The sequence below is a fragment of the Mastomys coucha genome, unplaced genomic scaffold (genome assembly GCF_008632895.1).
Source record: "Mastomys coucha isolate ucsf_1 unplaced genomic scaffold, UCSF_Mcou_1 pScaffold22, whole genome shotgun sequence".
NCBI lineage: Eukaryota > Metazoa > Chordata > Mammalia > Rodentia > Muridae > Mastomys > Mastomys coucha.
The window spans coordinates 103,813,569-103,828,741 of NW_022196905.1; the positions used below are offsets into that span (position 1 = coordinate 103,813,569).

At 44.9% G+C, this 15,173-nt stretch overlaps 1 protein-coding gene across 7 annotated transcripts in view; it reads left to right on the top strand.

The window, feature by feature from the left end:
* The window catches only part of Chek2 (checkpoint kinase 2), a 34,303-nt gene extending 22,649 nt beyond the window's left edge, over nt 1-11,654 (top strand). For 6 of the 7 annotated variants that reach the window (XM_031337376.1, XM_031337375.1, XM_031337377.1 and 3 more), the window contains 6 exons: nt 2,976-3,062; nt 3,745-3,908; nt 4,126-4,241; nt 5,191-5,276; nt 10,019-10,099; nt 11,313-11,654. In XM_031337376.1, coding sequence (XP_031193236.1) covers nt 2,976-3,062; nt 3,745-3,908; nt 4,126-4,241; nt 5,191-5,276; nt 10,019-10,099; nt 11,313-11,399 — 621 coding nt within the window. In that variant the 3' untranslated portion in view covers nt 11,400-11,654. The remainder of the gene's footprint in view (nt 1-2,975; nt 3,063-3,744; nt 3,909-4,125; nt 4,242-5,190; nt 5,277-10,018; nt 10,100-11,312) is intronic. The other variant, XR_004109452.1, reaches the window with a different exon arrangement.
* Nucleotides 11,655-15,173: the final 3,519 nt, after the last annotated feature.

Consider the following 15,173-nt stretch of genomic DNA (forward strand, 5'->3'; position numbering starts at 1 on the left):
TCACTCTGTAGACCAGGCTGTCCTTGAACTCAGAAATCCGCCTGCCTCTGCCTCCCAAGTGCTGGGATCCCTTCCCTTTTGTTACTCAGATGATCAAGCTCTTGCAGGAATCCCAGCATTTTTAGGGAGATTAAGGCAGGAATCTCAAGTTCAAAGCCAGCTCCCTCTGGCAATTTAGAGAGAGCTTGTTTCAAATAAAAATGGAAAATACTTCAGGTAGAGTGGTTGCCAAGCATGCATGAAGCCTTGGTTCTCCCAAAAACAAAATTCTCACAACCCGTCTATACCACCTGTCTGGGGTCTTTGTAGAGGGGCATTGAGTTTGCACCTGACCCTTATGGCAGGGTTTGCAGAGTGTAAAGGTGAGAGTGAAAGCAAGGCTGACCAGTGGGATGACTGGGGTAGACATTTGTTCTTCCACAGTCCCGTAATGTGTTCCACAGGACTGGTGAAGGCTCAGTACTTCTCCTTGATCCTAGATTCCTGTCACAACCCCTCCCCACCTTTATTTTTCTTTTCTTTTCACAGTCCTGGGGATGGAACACACACATGCACACAGACACACACACTACACATACACCACTCACACACCCTGCCACCACCACATACACTCTTACACATATGTTCACACACACACCACACTCACATACACTCACAACACTCACACATATATCCACACACACTCAGAATACACTTTCACACAGGTACACACACCACACACACTACATTCATACACACTCAAAACACAATCAAGCACATACCACACACACACTACACTCACAACACACTATCACACACACCACACTCACATGCTCAAACACTCACACACACACACACACACACACACACACACTCAAACATTGCTTGTATCCCTGGTGATTACTCATAGCCTTTTTTTTTTTAAAGATTTATTTTATTTATTTTATGTGTATGAGTACACTATAGCTGTACAGATGGCCATGAGCCATCATGTGTGTGGCTGCTGGGAATTGAACTCAGGACCTCTGCCGACCCTCTCCAGAGTAATTCACTGCAGCTGTCTTCAGACACACCAGAAGAGGGTGTCAGATCTCATTACTGGTGGTTGTGAGCCACCATGTGGTTGCTGGGAATTGAACCCAGGACCTTCGGAAGAGCAGTCAGTGTTCTTACCCGCTGAGCTATCTCACCAGCCCACCTATAGCCTTTTGTAAGCTTTTTTTGAGATAGGGTCTTATGGAGCATAGGCTAACCTTAGCTTCACTCTGTAGTCAATTTGGCTTTGGGCTTTTGATCTTCCTGTTTTTACCTCCCAGTGCTTAGAGTGCAGGCATGCACCACCACACTTGGCTTCACAGTTCACTCTTTAAAAAAGATTTTACTTATTTAATTTATTTATATGAGCACACTGTAGCTGTCTTCAGACACACCAGAAGAGGGCATCAGACCCCATTACAGATGGTTGTGAGCCACCATGTGGTTGCTGGGAATTGAACTCAGGATCTCTGGAAGAGCAGCAGTCACTGCCTTTTTTTTTTTTTTTATTGTATGTAAGTACACTGTAGCTGTCTTCAGACAGAAGAGGGCATCAGATCTCATTACGGGTGGTTGTGAGCCACCATGTGGTTGCCGGGATTTGAACTCATGACCTTCTGAAGAACAGTCAGTGCTCTTACCCGCTGAGCCATTTCACCGGCCCTCACAGTTCATTTTTAATGATGGCTGTCATGTGCATGCGATTGGATTCCTTATCAATTTATTATTTCCTTGTATACTGATCATCAACAATGAATTGTGAACAGATCTGTAGATGTAGGACATTTTTTATTCCTAAAGAATTGGTAAGCTAGGCAGTGGTGGTACACGCCTTTATTCCCAGCACTCGAGGCAGAGGCAGGTGGATTTCTGAGTTTGAGGCCAGCCTAGTCTACAGAGTGAGTTCCAGGGCTACACAGAGAAACCCTGTCTCAAACAAAACAAAACAAAGAAAGAATTGATATTTTGTCTGTTCTCGTTTTTTTGTTGTTGTTGTTTTTTTGAGACAGGGTTTCTCTGTATAGCCCTGGCTGTCCTGGAACTCACTTTGTAGACCAGGCTGGCCTCGAACTCAGAAATCCGCCTGTCTCTGCCTCCCAAGTGCTGGGATTAAAGGCGTGTGCCACCACCGCCCAGCGTCTGTTCTCATTTTTGCATTCTATTTCCAACAAGAGAATTTTAGGCTTTCTTTTTTAGAATTTTTTTCTTTTATTTATATGAGTACACTATATTGCTGCTTTAGACAGACCAGAAGAGGGCATTGGATCCCATTACAGATGGTTGTGAGCCACCATGTGGTTGCTGGGAATTGAACTCAGGTCCTCTGGAAGAGCAGTCAATGCTCTTAACCGTCGAGCCATCTCTCTAGCCTCAACAAGAGAATTTTAAAATACTAAAGCAAGTCTTTGCACCTAGGAATAGATTTAGTTTTTGGTTATTTTTGATGTTTACAGCATTGGGGGGTGAGCATAGTTCATGCTAGGCAAATCCTATAGCTTCAGCTTTCAGAGTATCTCTGCTATGAGTGTATATAAGAGTGTGTGTGGGGGAGTGTATGTGAGTGTGTGTGAGAGAATCAGTGTGAGTGTGTGTGAGAGAATCAGTGTGAGTGTGTGTGTGTATGAGAAAGAATATGTGTGAGAGCGTATGTGTGTGAAAGTGTGTGTGAGAGTGTATGTATGTGAGAATGTGTGTGTGAGAGAGAGTGTATGTGTGTGTGAGAGAGTGTGTTTGTGTGTTAGAGGACAACCTGGAGAAGTTTGCTTCTTTTTTCATTTTTATGCTTTTTAACGGTGTTTTGTAACATACATTTCTAAGTGCTCAGGCCTGGTCCAGCTCTGACAGTGAGGATGCTGGTGCATCATACACTTAATATTGCCCAGGCTAAGTGTTAGCTGTTGGTAACTGTGCCTCCTTACATGTGTACATATAAACCAATAATCCTGCCTGTTTCTGTACAGTACCTTCATGAAAATGGGATTATACATCGAGACTTAAAGCCGGAGAACGTTCTTTTATCATCTCAGGAAGAGGACTGTCTTATTAAGGTGACAACGCTTGACCTCTCTGTGGCCACTGCTATAGATTTCTATTCAAACTGCCTTTTAATTTCTTACATTGAAAAAATAGGAATATCAAAAGGTTGAGAATCTCATTTCCAAATCCTACCAATTATCATTGAGACAGCTCAGTGTTCTGCCCATCTAATGGGCAGTTACCGAACTCCAGAACATACAAGCCACTTCTGTGTTCAGAGGGAGGGAAGAGGGTCTCAATGAACCATTGAGACATGGACCCCGCCTTTCCTCCTGAGCCTCGCTTCACTTTAAAATCTCCTGTTACAGCCACAAGACAAAAAAACAACAAGCATACCCCTAAACATAAAACTTGAGGGTGACAACAGGAGCATTTCCTTCCCCCAGGCTCTCCAGACGTTCCATAGTATTTCGAAATTTCAGAGTCTTGGGTGCATCAATATTGGTGCCCTAATGTGTTTGTGGCAGGAGTCCTACAATTTTTGTCAGGTTATAATAATCATAGGTAAATTGGTTCTCAGGTTCCTCGGCCCAGGCATTTTCTTTTAAGCAAAATTTAATACGTTGCAAAGACGTGAAGTTGTGCATTTTGGGTTAATGACGGGTGTCTGTATGATAGATAATCCAGTTTCCGTGTCTCTTGGGATGATGGGATATGATGTTTGGGTTTCATTTGTTTTGTTTATAATTTTAGATCACTGACTTTGGGCAGTCCAAGATCTTGGGGGAGACCTCCCTGATGAGAACTTTATGCGGTACGCCCACTTATTTGGCTCCCGAGGTCCTTGTCTCCAACGGGACTGCTGGGTACAGCCGTGCTGTGGACTGCTGGAGCCTAGGAGTTATTCTTTTCATCTGGTAGGAGACATTTTCATGGCTTCACAGTCTGGTTGGATAAGTGCGGATGAAATTGTACCTGTGTCCGGGTAGAGAGCTTCTGTTTGACTCGGGTCATTTTTTTGATGGTTGACTTAAGAAAAGCTGATTTTTCTCAATGCTGAGAAAAAGCCTGTGTATCCAGTGCCACCAAGAATGCCACTTGACTTTTTTCCTTTCTTTCTCTACCAATATTAAGCCTAAGTGGGTATCCACCTTTCTCTGAGCATAAGACCCAAGTGTCCCTGAAGGATCAGATCACCAGTGGAAAGTACAACTTTATTCCTGAAGTCTGGACAGATGTCTCAGAGAAGGGTATGGATACGAAAGGGTCACAGGCGCGTGGTTTACTGACATGTGGGTGTCCTGTTGGCGGGCGCTTCTCCTCAGACCGCTGTTCTCCTCCCATCTGATCATTCCGTTGCTTTGCACCATTTGACAGGTAGAGGACATGATTAATAAGAGCCTGGGCTTCAGAGCCTGAGCGTAAGCCCTAAGTCTGCTTCTTGTCAGTTGTGTGCCCTTGGGCAAGTTACGTACTGTTTCTGAGTCTTTATTTTATTTATTTGTAAGCAAGTGGTCAACAGCCCCGGCATTTAAAGGTTTTGTGCGGGGGTTTTGTATAATGGAGTCAAGGACCTGCAAAACAGCTTCTAATAACAAGCCTTCTTTGAGTAAATAGAATGTAAGAGCTCAGTGGCATCGGTTTACTCTGTTTTATAATTTAGAAATGCAACCTTGCAACTCCCAGGAGAAAAGGTGTGTTATAACCAAGTGTCTAATAATCTAACCTAGGTGACTGTATTAAATATCTGGGTTTTAAGGAAGACTATTGCTGCAGCATGTGGCATACAAGCCAGCCATTGGTTGTTGACTGCTTGTGAGGTGGGGCTTTATTTTAACTCACTTATAGAGCCCCTCTCTGGTCTCTCACCATCTGGCAATGGGACTCAAGAGTTTCTGGTCCATTGTGAGTATCTCAGAATTGGGTAGAAGTTCAGTTTAAATTCACCTGAACTCGAGCAAGGGATAGGAAAGGTTATGATGTCTGAGCAGAGAGAGATGGGGTACATCCTCATTTTTAAGGTCCCAGTCTCCTGTGTTCGGAGAGGGAGGGGCTTGGAGGGCTTTCTCCATCAAATCAGCTTGTTCCATGTTGCTGTCTTCTCGGGCTGGTGGTCTGTATTCTGGCATAGTTTAATAATGCAGGTGGAATGTATTTATTCTTTTTATTATGATTTCCCCAATTCTCTTGCTGCTTTAGCTCTGGACCTTGTCAAGAAGCTGTTGGTTGTGGATCCCAAGGCTAGGCTTACCACAGAGGAAGCCTTAAATCATCCTTGGCTTCAGGTGGGTACGAGGCAGTTCCTTTTTGTCTAGAATTCAGAGGAGCCCCGCACACTCTAAGGTGAGGTGAGGCTGAGGGTCGCACCCAGTCTCTGTGTCCTTGGGCTCATTATATAAGTGTTTTTAATCAGGTGGTAGGTAAAGTGTGTGTGCAATTGTTTTTAATCACTACACACATATGTGGAGGGGGGAAAGGGAGGAAGGGAGGGAGAGATGGGGGCATGGGAGGGGGGTGAATGAGTATGTGTGTATGTGTTTTGGGTGTTAGTTCTTCCCAACCAACTCTTGGCCCACTTCATGTTGGGTTCCGGTTCCATTTGCCCTGAGATTTCAGTGTGGCTGAAATTCCTGAGAGAGCTTTATCTTCCTCAGCTCCCAGCTGTCTCCCATTTCCATCCCTCCTCTGCCCAGTGGAGTGGTCCAGCTATTTTTTTACCTTTAATCGAGAAAACTGGGCCAGGTCAAGGAAGGCAGACTCCCTGAGGGAACTCAGCCACTTCCTGAGCCAGGTGGCTATGTTTTAAAGGGTCCCATTCTTGTTCCCAATTATCAAGCATGTCCTTAGCACAGGCTGTCACCTGCACCCTTTTAGTGTGCATGACATCTCCGTTCACACGTCCCTGTTGCTTTGAGATTTTTTTTTTTTGTGTCAGGCTCACTCAAAGCCTGCTGCCAGTGTAAGAGTATCTGTAACTCTGGGAAATTCGTCGTTGGCTCGGAATTAATCAGCAAGAGCATCCAGCAGCTTCTCTGGTAGATGTCTGATTCTACTTTTCATCTTGGCCACACTTTTCTATGTGTGAACTTCCTATGGCCTTTGTTTCCTGTGGGGCTGGGTGATGTCACTAGGTAGCTGGAGCTTCCTCATCTGTGGCTCTCTGTTCTGGGAACACCTTGAAAAATCCCTGCTGTCCTTATGGGACTCTGGAAGATTGTCCCCTTTCTGTCTTGCAACCTTCCACGCCTAAGTTTTGGTTAGACTAGCTCAGGTCAAGAACAACAAATCCTTAGAAGAAAGAGGGTAGCTGGATCTGAGGGGATATCGCCTCACTGGGTCCAGCACAAAATCCGAGGACCCAAGTTTGATCCCCAGAATCCACATAGTGGAGGAAAGAACTGGCTCCTCACAGTTGTCCTCTGATTGTACACACGCATATAAGATAAATGAAAAAATGCAATAAAATGTTTTTTAAAAGGAGGAGGGTGGGGAGGGGGAAAGAGGGACGGCTATCTGTGTTTTTGTTGTTGCCTTGGAAACGATTCTCCTCCCAGAAGAAATCTGTCAGGTGATTTAATGTTTGCCAGCCACACAGATCTAAAAGCAGCAAGGGCCTTGGAGACAAGGAGTTTGGAAACAAAGGTGTCTTTGCGTGTGGGGACTTAACTTTGATGAAAAGAGAAGCCCACCCTTTGGCTCTTTTCACATGCCTTAATAGGGCAGCTTCTGGGATCTAAACGGAGGCAGACACACTGAGTTGGCTTTCTGTGTTAGCTTTGGAAAAACAGCATGGGCTGGCCAGTTAGGCCTAGCAACGGGGTTTGTATTTGCCTGAAATGTATGAGTCAGTGCAGCCCATTTTGCTTGAACTTCTTGTCTCAAAAAAAAAAAAAAGAAAGAAAGAAAAAAAGAAAAAAGAAAATCTGGTATTCACAAGTAATTAAAGCTGAAACTCAGCTCTCCTTCACTTTTGATAAAACAGAAGAATCCTTCCTGCTTGCTTTTGGGGGACATTGTAACTTAGATGCAGACTTCTCACAGGTTTCTAGGAGTCTTGCTACTTGCCCAGGTGTTGAGATGCTTTTTCATGTTCCTGTTGACCTGTTGCTTGTGAATACAATGCAGATAGCCACAGGTCATTGTTGCCCATGGCTTATGAATGTAATGCAGATAGATGCTTGTGAGTATGATATAGAGATACATGCCACAGGCCATGAGTGGCCCTACCAGTGTCCAGAAGAAGGACGTTCATTTTTGTTAGCTGTGACACACCTCGATAAATCACCTTAGAAAGAGAAAAGGTTTATTTTGTTTACATTCGCGGGGGAGGCCAGTCTATGACTGATATGAGAAAACAAAGGAAGAGGCCCCAGAGTCAGTGGATAAAGTATTTGTCCATCAAATGTGAGGAGCTGAGAGATTGGTGCTGTGGACTCCTGCAGCTCATAAGCCAGTTAATTTGACTCTACGTGGTGGTGAGCAACAAGACACTTTTCTTTCTTTTTTTTGTTTTGTTTTGTTTTTAGAGACAAGGTTTCTCTGTGTAGCCCTGGCTACCTTGGAACTCACTGTGTAGACCAGGCTGGCCTCCAACTCAGAAATCCGCCTGCCTCTGCCTCCCAAGTGCTGGGATTAAAGGCATGCGCCACCACTGTCCAGCAGACTCTTTTCTTAAACAAGATGGAAGGTGAGGATCAATACCCAAGGTTGACCTCTGACCTCCACATGCATGCTATAGCATGCTGGGGAGACCTGGAAAGATTTGTTTTATTTTTTTATTTTTATTTTTTAAAGATTTTATTTATTTATTTTATGTGTATGAGTACACTGTAGCTGTACAGATGGCCGTGAGCCATCATGTGGCTGCTGGGAATTGAACTCAGGACCTCTGCTTCCTCAGGTCCCACTCGCTCCAGTGTAATTCACTGTAGCTGTCTTCAGACGCACCAGAAGAGGGCGTCAGAACTCATTATGGGTGGTTGTAAGCCACCGTGTGGTTGCTGGGATCCGAACTCAGGACCTTCGTAAGAGCAGTCAGTGCTTTTACCCGCTGAGCCATCTCGCCAGCCCCCTGTTTTATTTTTACTCGTGTGTGTGTGTGTGTGTGTGTGTGTGTGTGTGTGTGTGTGTGTGTGTGTACGTATGATTTTTTTAAAAAGGAAGAGGAGGATTTCCTTCTAGGATATCATCCAATGTGACTTCTTCCCGGTGGCCTCTGCTCTCAGGGATCCATATCTTCCAGCAGCACACTGTTAAAGATGAAGCACTGAGCACACAGGACGTGCAGCGCTTACCTAATGCATAGAGACATTCCATGTTGGTTTTATTCACACATTCATCCCTTCAGAGCACAGTTAATGAGTGTATGTTTGAAACACTGTTAGGTACCATGATGTACAGAGCAGAGCAATACACGTGAATGTGTATATGAGCTCGGGGCTGTCCAGACTGGCACCCTGTGAGCCACTCAGAGTAACCAGTAAGACAAGGAAGTAGGTGCTGGCTCCCACAAACTCACTCGTGTAGGAAGCCTTTCTTCTTAGATGCCGTGGTAGAGTTAGAAAAAATACGGAGAGAAAGCACACAGGGCACTGAGATTGTCTATAGTCTAGTTTGGTTTCTCAGTGACTGTGGTAAACAAAGCACTAAAGGACTAAACCCCTTAAAGAGGAGAGAGTTTATTTCATTTTATACTTCCACATCAGAGTCACTCACTGAGGGAAATCAGGGAAGGAGGTTAAGGCAAGATTCTGAAGCAGAACTGTAGAAGAACGGTACTTGCATGCTTTCCATGGATGGCTTGCTTATATAACCTAGGACCACCAGCCTAGGAATGGCACCACTCACTGTGGGCGTTTTCATCCTCCCAACCTCAGTCGTTAATCAAGGAAGTATCTCCAATATGTATGCCCACCCGCTAATCTGATAGAGGCCATTCCTTTCCAAAATGATTCCAGCTTGTGTCAGGTTCACAAAGTATAGATGAGAATGGTTTCAGGTACCAAAAAAAAAAAAAAATTTCACTTTCCCGTGCCTCCTGGGTGCTCTGATTAAAGGTGTGTGCAGTCTTTGTTTTTGTTTTTTAAAGATTTCTTTTTCTGGTCATAGTTGTGCTTACTTTAATCCCAGCACTTAGGAAGAGGCAGAGGCAGGCAGATCTCTGTGATTTAAGACTGCCTGGTTTACACAGTGAGTCATCCCAGGCCAGCCAGGGCTGCATAGTGAGGCCGTGCGTCGGTATGTGTATGTGTGAGCGCGGTGCCTCAGCAGTCCAGAAGAGGGCTTAGATCCCCTGTTCCTGAGGGATTCCAGGTGCTTGTAAGGTGCTTGACGTGGTGCCATAAACCAGATTCAGGTCTTCTGCAAGAATGGTTCCTACTCTTACTTCTGAGCATCTCTCTCTAGCCTCCACCTAGATGTTTTACCAGGCTACCTCTTAGAGCTTCTGGCACGCTGGTGCTCGAACCTTGTGGGATTTTACCCTGAGGGAAGTGGGAGGAGACTTCTTGTTTATGCCTCCTCTGCTCCACCTCTCTCTCCTGTAGCCCAGAATACGTACAACGTTTGGTCCTGTTTATTGCTATCGCTTCCCATGAGATGTGGGCCTGAGGTTTTGTAGACTATGGCTCTTCTGTCAACTTGCTTCTCACTTGCTGGTCCTGCATAATCGGCTCTGTTTGTGCCAGGGAGGGAGGGGTCTGGTTCTGTGAGGACACACGTGGCACAGTGTCAACCTTATATTCTGGCCTCCTGACTAGCATTCCCCACAGCATGCTGCCGGTTCTGAGCCATAGCTGGGGTCTGGTTCTCTGGTTAGTTAAGAGCTCATGACTCTATGTAGCAAATGCTGATTGAGCAATGACTCTTCCAAGAAGGCAGGGGTGAGCAGTCATGTCCCTTCATTAGGAAACTTGAGCAAAGGTATGAGGTTTGCTCTCAGGAAGGTAGCCCTGGGCATTTCCCTGTCACTCTGGGAGCTTGCTTTTCCTCATATGCAGCCTATCTGTGCCTTTTGATTTCTTCACAGGATGAGTACATGAAGAAAAAATTTCAGGATCTACTGGTGCGGGAAAAGAGCTTGGTGACTCTCCCCCTGGCTCCAGCCCAGGTATTCTGATGACTTCACTGTATTCTAGAATTAAGTTGCTGATGAGCAAGTCTGATGTCAGAACTTTCCGTGGAGAGGCGGGTATTCAACATAAAAAAAAGGTCGAATGGTGGGCTTGGTGGCACAAGCATGTACTGTCAGTTCTTAGAAGGCTGAGACAAGGCATTGAATCTCAATAGAGGCAGGAGGACTGGGAATCACAGGCCAGCCTTCTTGTATAATATAGTGTAGTAGGTCGTCTCTACTTGCTGGCCCGTACTTGGGATTGCACCTAGGGCCTAATGCTGCTTAGGCAAGCCCTCCAGCCCGAGCCAGTGTTTCCACGTTTGTTTTGATGTGTCCCTGAAACCCTGGAAGATTTAATAATGCAGGATGTGTTGAATGAATTGGAGCATTAGATAGGGGATGCCTATCTAATGGAAGATGGAAGATCCTGTTAGAGGTACGAATTTAAATTTTTGGAAAATATAAAACTTGAGCAAGTAGCCTATGATGATTTCTGTTTTAAACCTTTTGTTGTGAGTAAAAGTTTTATTTTACCATGGTTTTATTGTGGCAATTTCTTGATTGCAGCTTTATCATTTTCAGGTTCTTTGTAAGCATAAACTAGTCTGTTTACTCCTGTCCTGTTTTGGTCGGTGATCTTGCTCCTTTTTCCTCACTGTTCTTTCTTGAACTTATGAATAGGAAAACTATAAGTGGCTATAAGTAGACAGACAGTGACAGGAGACAGTAACCAGGGAAAGCTGTTGGTGCTGTCTGCTGTCCACACTCGCATGTACTTCCGCCTATGGTGGGATCGTATCCTGAGGAACTCATCTCAGTTGGAGGCATTTAAATAAAAAGTGCATTTAATGATTCCAACGGGTGTGGCACAGTATAGTGTGTGAGCTCCCTGGTAACCCTGTGGGGGCTGGGAGCTCTGACTGCCTTGCATCATGCTCACCCAGAATTTTGCTAGACAGGGGAAAGATGCAATTTGAACTCGCTTTTGTGTCACTGTAAGACTTTTTTAAAGAGTGGCTGCACATCCATTAGTGGTTAGAAATCGACAGGGAGAGTGGATAAGCATCTTGGTTCCAGAGGTGTGAGGAGGATTCAGTCGTCATGACAACTAGTAATTCCCATGAAATGCCCCTAGTTTAATGAACTATGAGGAGCTTTGATAGAAGCTGTCCATTTCTCTTGAACACTTCTTTTGCTTTATTTCCAGACTTCCGGTCAAAAGCGGCCCCTGGAACAGGAGGTGGAAGCTACGGAGAGCACAAAGCGCATGGCTGTGTGTGGGGCTGTGTTGTGAGCTTTGAACATGAAAGAAATGTGCTCCTTCCAGGTTGCAATTGTCTTCACCTTGAAGTCTTTTTTTTTTTTTTAAAGGCTATATATTTTCTTGAAAAATATATAGTCTATATTTTAATGATGGGAACAATTGCTTTTCCATCACTGACACACAATTAAAAAACGTTGTGGAAGCCTGGTAGTGGTGGCGCACACCTTTGATCCCAGCACTTGGGAGGCAGAGACAGGTGGATTTCTGAGTTTGAGGTCAGCCTGGTCTACAGAGTGAGTTCCAGGACAGCCAGGGCTATACAGAGAAACCCTGACTCGAAAACCCAAAAAAAAAAAAAAAGAAAAAGAAAAAGAAAGAAAGAAAAAATAAAAACCAAAAGAAAAAAGAAAAAAAAGAAAAAAAGAAAAAATGTGGAAGCCTCTGGACTTATGTTTCATGACCTGCACTTTAGATGAATACCTTTCAGTTTTCTTTTCTTTTTTTTGTTTTTTGTTTTAAGAAAAAAATGTTAGGGGATTGTGTTGAGAGATGGTTTGGTGATTAAGAACACTCATGTACAGGGCTGGAGTTCAGTTCCCAGCATCCATGTAACTACATTTCTGGATCTGATGCCCACCCCTGGCCTCTCTGGTCACCTATACACGTGTTCATGTACACAGACAGACATAGCCATTAAAAAGAATATTCTAAAACAATATTAGTAATTGTCGTGGCTTTTCATTTGGATCCTCACACTGCCAGTCTGCCTTCTCAGGATGTCATTCTGTCTAACACAAATTCTAAAAGTTCCTTAGAAGGTCTAAGTTCCACTGGTCGTAGTGATTCACGCTTTTAATCCCAGCACTCAGGAGGTGGAGGCAGGAGAATGTTTGGTTGGCTTTGAGGCCTGCCTGGTCTTTAGAGCAAGTTTTGGGACAGCCAGGGTACACAGAGAATCAATCTCCACCCCCCTGCCCCCCAGACTCAATCCCTTAATAAGAAAAGGACATGGGAGGCAGAGGCAGGCAGATATTTGAGTTTGAGGCCAGCCTGGTCTACAGAGTGAGTTCCAGGACAGCCAGGGCTACACAGAGAAACCCTGTCTCGAAAAAACAAAAAAATAAAAAATAAATAAATAAATAAATAAAGGACATGGTGATGTTGGGTGATTTGTAGTGGCTGGCTGCCAAGCAACCCATGTGACAGCAGGCATGGTGCTGCTTGTATTGTGGGCCAGTCTGAAATTCATATCCCTTAGGTCCGATGGGTTTTCACATTCCTGTAATCCATCCCAGATCTTGAGTTGAGGGCATTGAGCTATATAGTGAGACTTTTGCCTTAAAAACAGACAAAACACAGAAATAATGCTCAGTTTACATCTCTGAACTCTTGGGGATACATGTTCATGTAGTAGCAGGGGCCTGTTGATTTCTTGGCTCATATTACCACTATAGACCATACAGACCTTTCTAGTCTGGGCTGCTGCATGGGACCTCATAGATGTCCAAGGGCTCTGCAGAGCTGGCCCCACCCCTCACTGGCTGCAGCAATCAGGAGAGCAGGCCTTCCACCTTACAGGGGCAACACAGAGCTGGGACTTGTGGTGTTGGGGGTGGGGGACACAGATGAGCTGGCCCCGCTGCCATGACAGGTCATGGGTGCAGTGGAGATGCCGTCACCCCCCCCCCCTTCAACACCTGAGGGTGTCAAAAGCTGGACCTATGTCATGAGAGCAGGCAGGACTTGGAAGAGTGTCCTTGCACCTTGCCTGGGCAACAGCCAGCCCTGGGGGAGTAAGAATGGGAGAGCTGGCCCAGCCCCTCACAGTCAGCTGCAGTATTGGGTGAGCTAGCAGGAGCAGTGCTGGAGAGCTTGCCCTGGTGGCGCCAAACCGTCCAACTTGGCTACCACCCAGATCCAGCACCTCAAAATCTAACTCATCTATGAACTGCTGGAGCATGTGAAAAGGCTGGTCCTGCAGACTGAAGGCTACAGGATTTCCATGATCCTGGCCAACAACAGGATAATAGAGGAATCCTGTGAAGATTCAGTATTGATAGTACAGCAGAAGCCAGAGGTCTCAAACCAGCCCAACGACTAAATGCAATGAACATTTGCAAGATGTGTGGGCAAAAGGGTATACTGTGGGACACCCTGTGACACTATAGTATCCACAAGATGCTTTCCATGCTGTGTGTGTGTGTGTGTGTGTGTGTGTGTGTGTGTGTGTGTGTGTGTGTGAGTGTGTGTGTGTATGGGGGTGGTGGGTTTCTTTTCTGGAGAAGTTGCAAGGGAAGAGGGGTAGATATGAAGGGATGGGGAGATGGATGGTATTGGGGTGCAGGTGCAGGATGTGAAACACAAAAAAATCAATAAAACATAAAAAGAAAGAAAAAAAACATTGACTGCTCTTCCCAGAGGACCTGAGTTCAATTTCCAACATCCATATGGTGGCTCACAACTGTAACTTAGCTGCATAGTGGTGGCACACATCTTTAATTTTTGCACTTGGGAGTCAGCTGCAGGTGGGTCTGAGTTTGAGGCCAGCCTGGTCTACAGAGTCAGATCCAGTACAGACAGGACTGAGAAACTCTGTTTCCATAAACCAAAAACTAAACCAAAACAAAAAGTGAACAAACTCCATCTTAAATTGAACTCATCTTAATTTTGATGCATTTTAAATAAAAATGCACTTAGTAATTCTAATAATGCACACAGAATGTATGATATATGCGCTCCCCTGGTAACCTTATGGCTGGCAAGGAGTTCTAGGGCCTCAACACCCTCTGGCTTCTGTGGGCACTGTGCATGCAAGTGGTGCATAGATAGACATACAAAAACACCCATTCACATAAAATTAGAAGGAGAAAGGAGGAGGGGGAGAAGGAGAAGGAGAAGGAGAAAGAGAAGAAGAAGAAGAAGAAGAAGAAGAAGAAGAAGAAGAAGAAGAAGAAGAAGAAGAAGAAGAAGAAGAAGAAAAAGAAGAAGAAGAAGAAGAAGAAGAAGAAGAAGAAAAAGGAGAAAGAAAGGAGTCAACAGAGGTCTTTCTGACTGTAAATGAATGTCCTTTGTTTCTAGTTAATTTATTGTCATACTAAGGGATGTTGACTCACACCAACAGAATCATAAGAGACAATCAAAGAATCATAATATCTAAAAAAAAATTATTTTTATCAAGATAGCATTTCTCTGTGTAGCCTTGGCTCTCCTTGAACTCACTCTGTAGACTAGGCAGGCCTGGAACTCAGAGATCCAAACTGCCTCTGGTTCCCGAGTGCTCAGATTAAAGGGATGAGCTACCACCTCCTGGCTTAATTTTTTTTTGTTTGTTTGTTTAAGATTTATTTTTATTTTATGTAAGTGAGTATTGCCTGCCTGTATGTACAGGAAAGAGGGTACTGGGGCCTCTGGCACTGGAGTACAGGTAGATAATTGTGAGTCATCTGGGATCTGAACCCAAATTATCAGCTAAAGTAGCAGGTGCTCTTCAATCCTGTGTCTTGAGTGACTCGGGTTCCTTCCAGTCTGTCTGGGCTGGGGTCCAGAGCAGACCTTGGGCGCAAGCTCCACAGCCAGTCCCACAACACCCAGAGGAATCTCCATTCCCAGGCACTCTGACACACCCAGGATCAGAGGTGAGCAGGAACCAACATTTGTCCCAACACTGGGAGTAATTGGGTCCAGCGGGACCAGGCACACAGGAACTGCTCCAGCCCAGTGACTCCGGTTCCTTCCCGTCTGTCTGGGTTAGTGTTCTGAGCAGACCTTGAGCACAAGCTCTGCAGCCAGTCCCACAACACACAG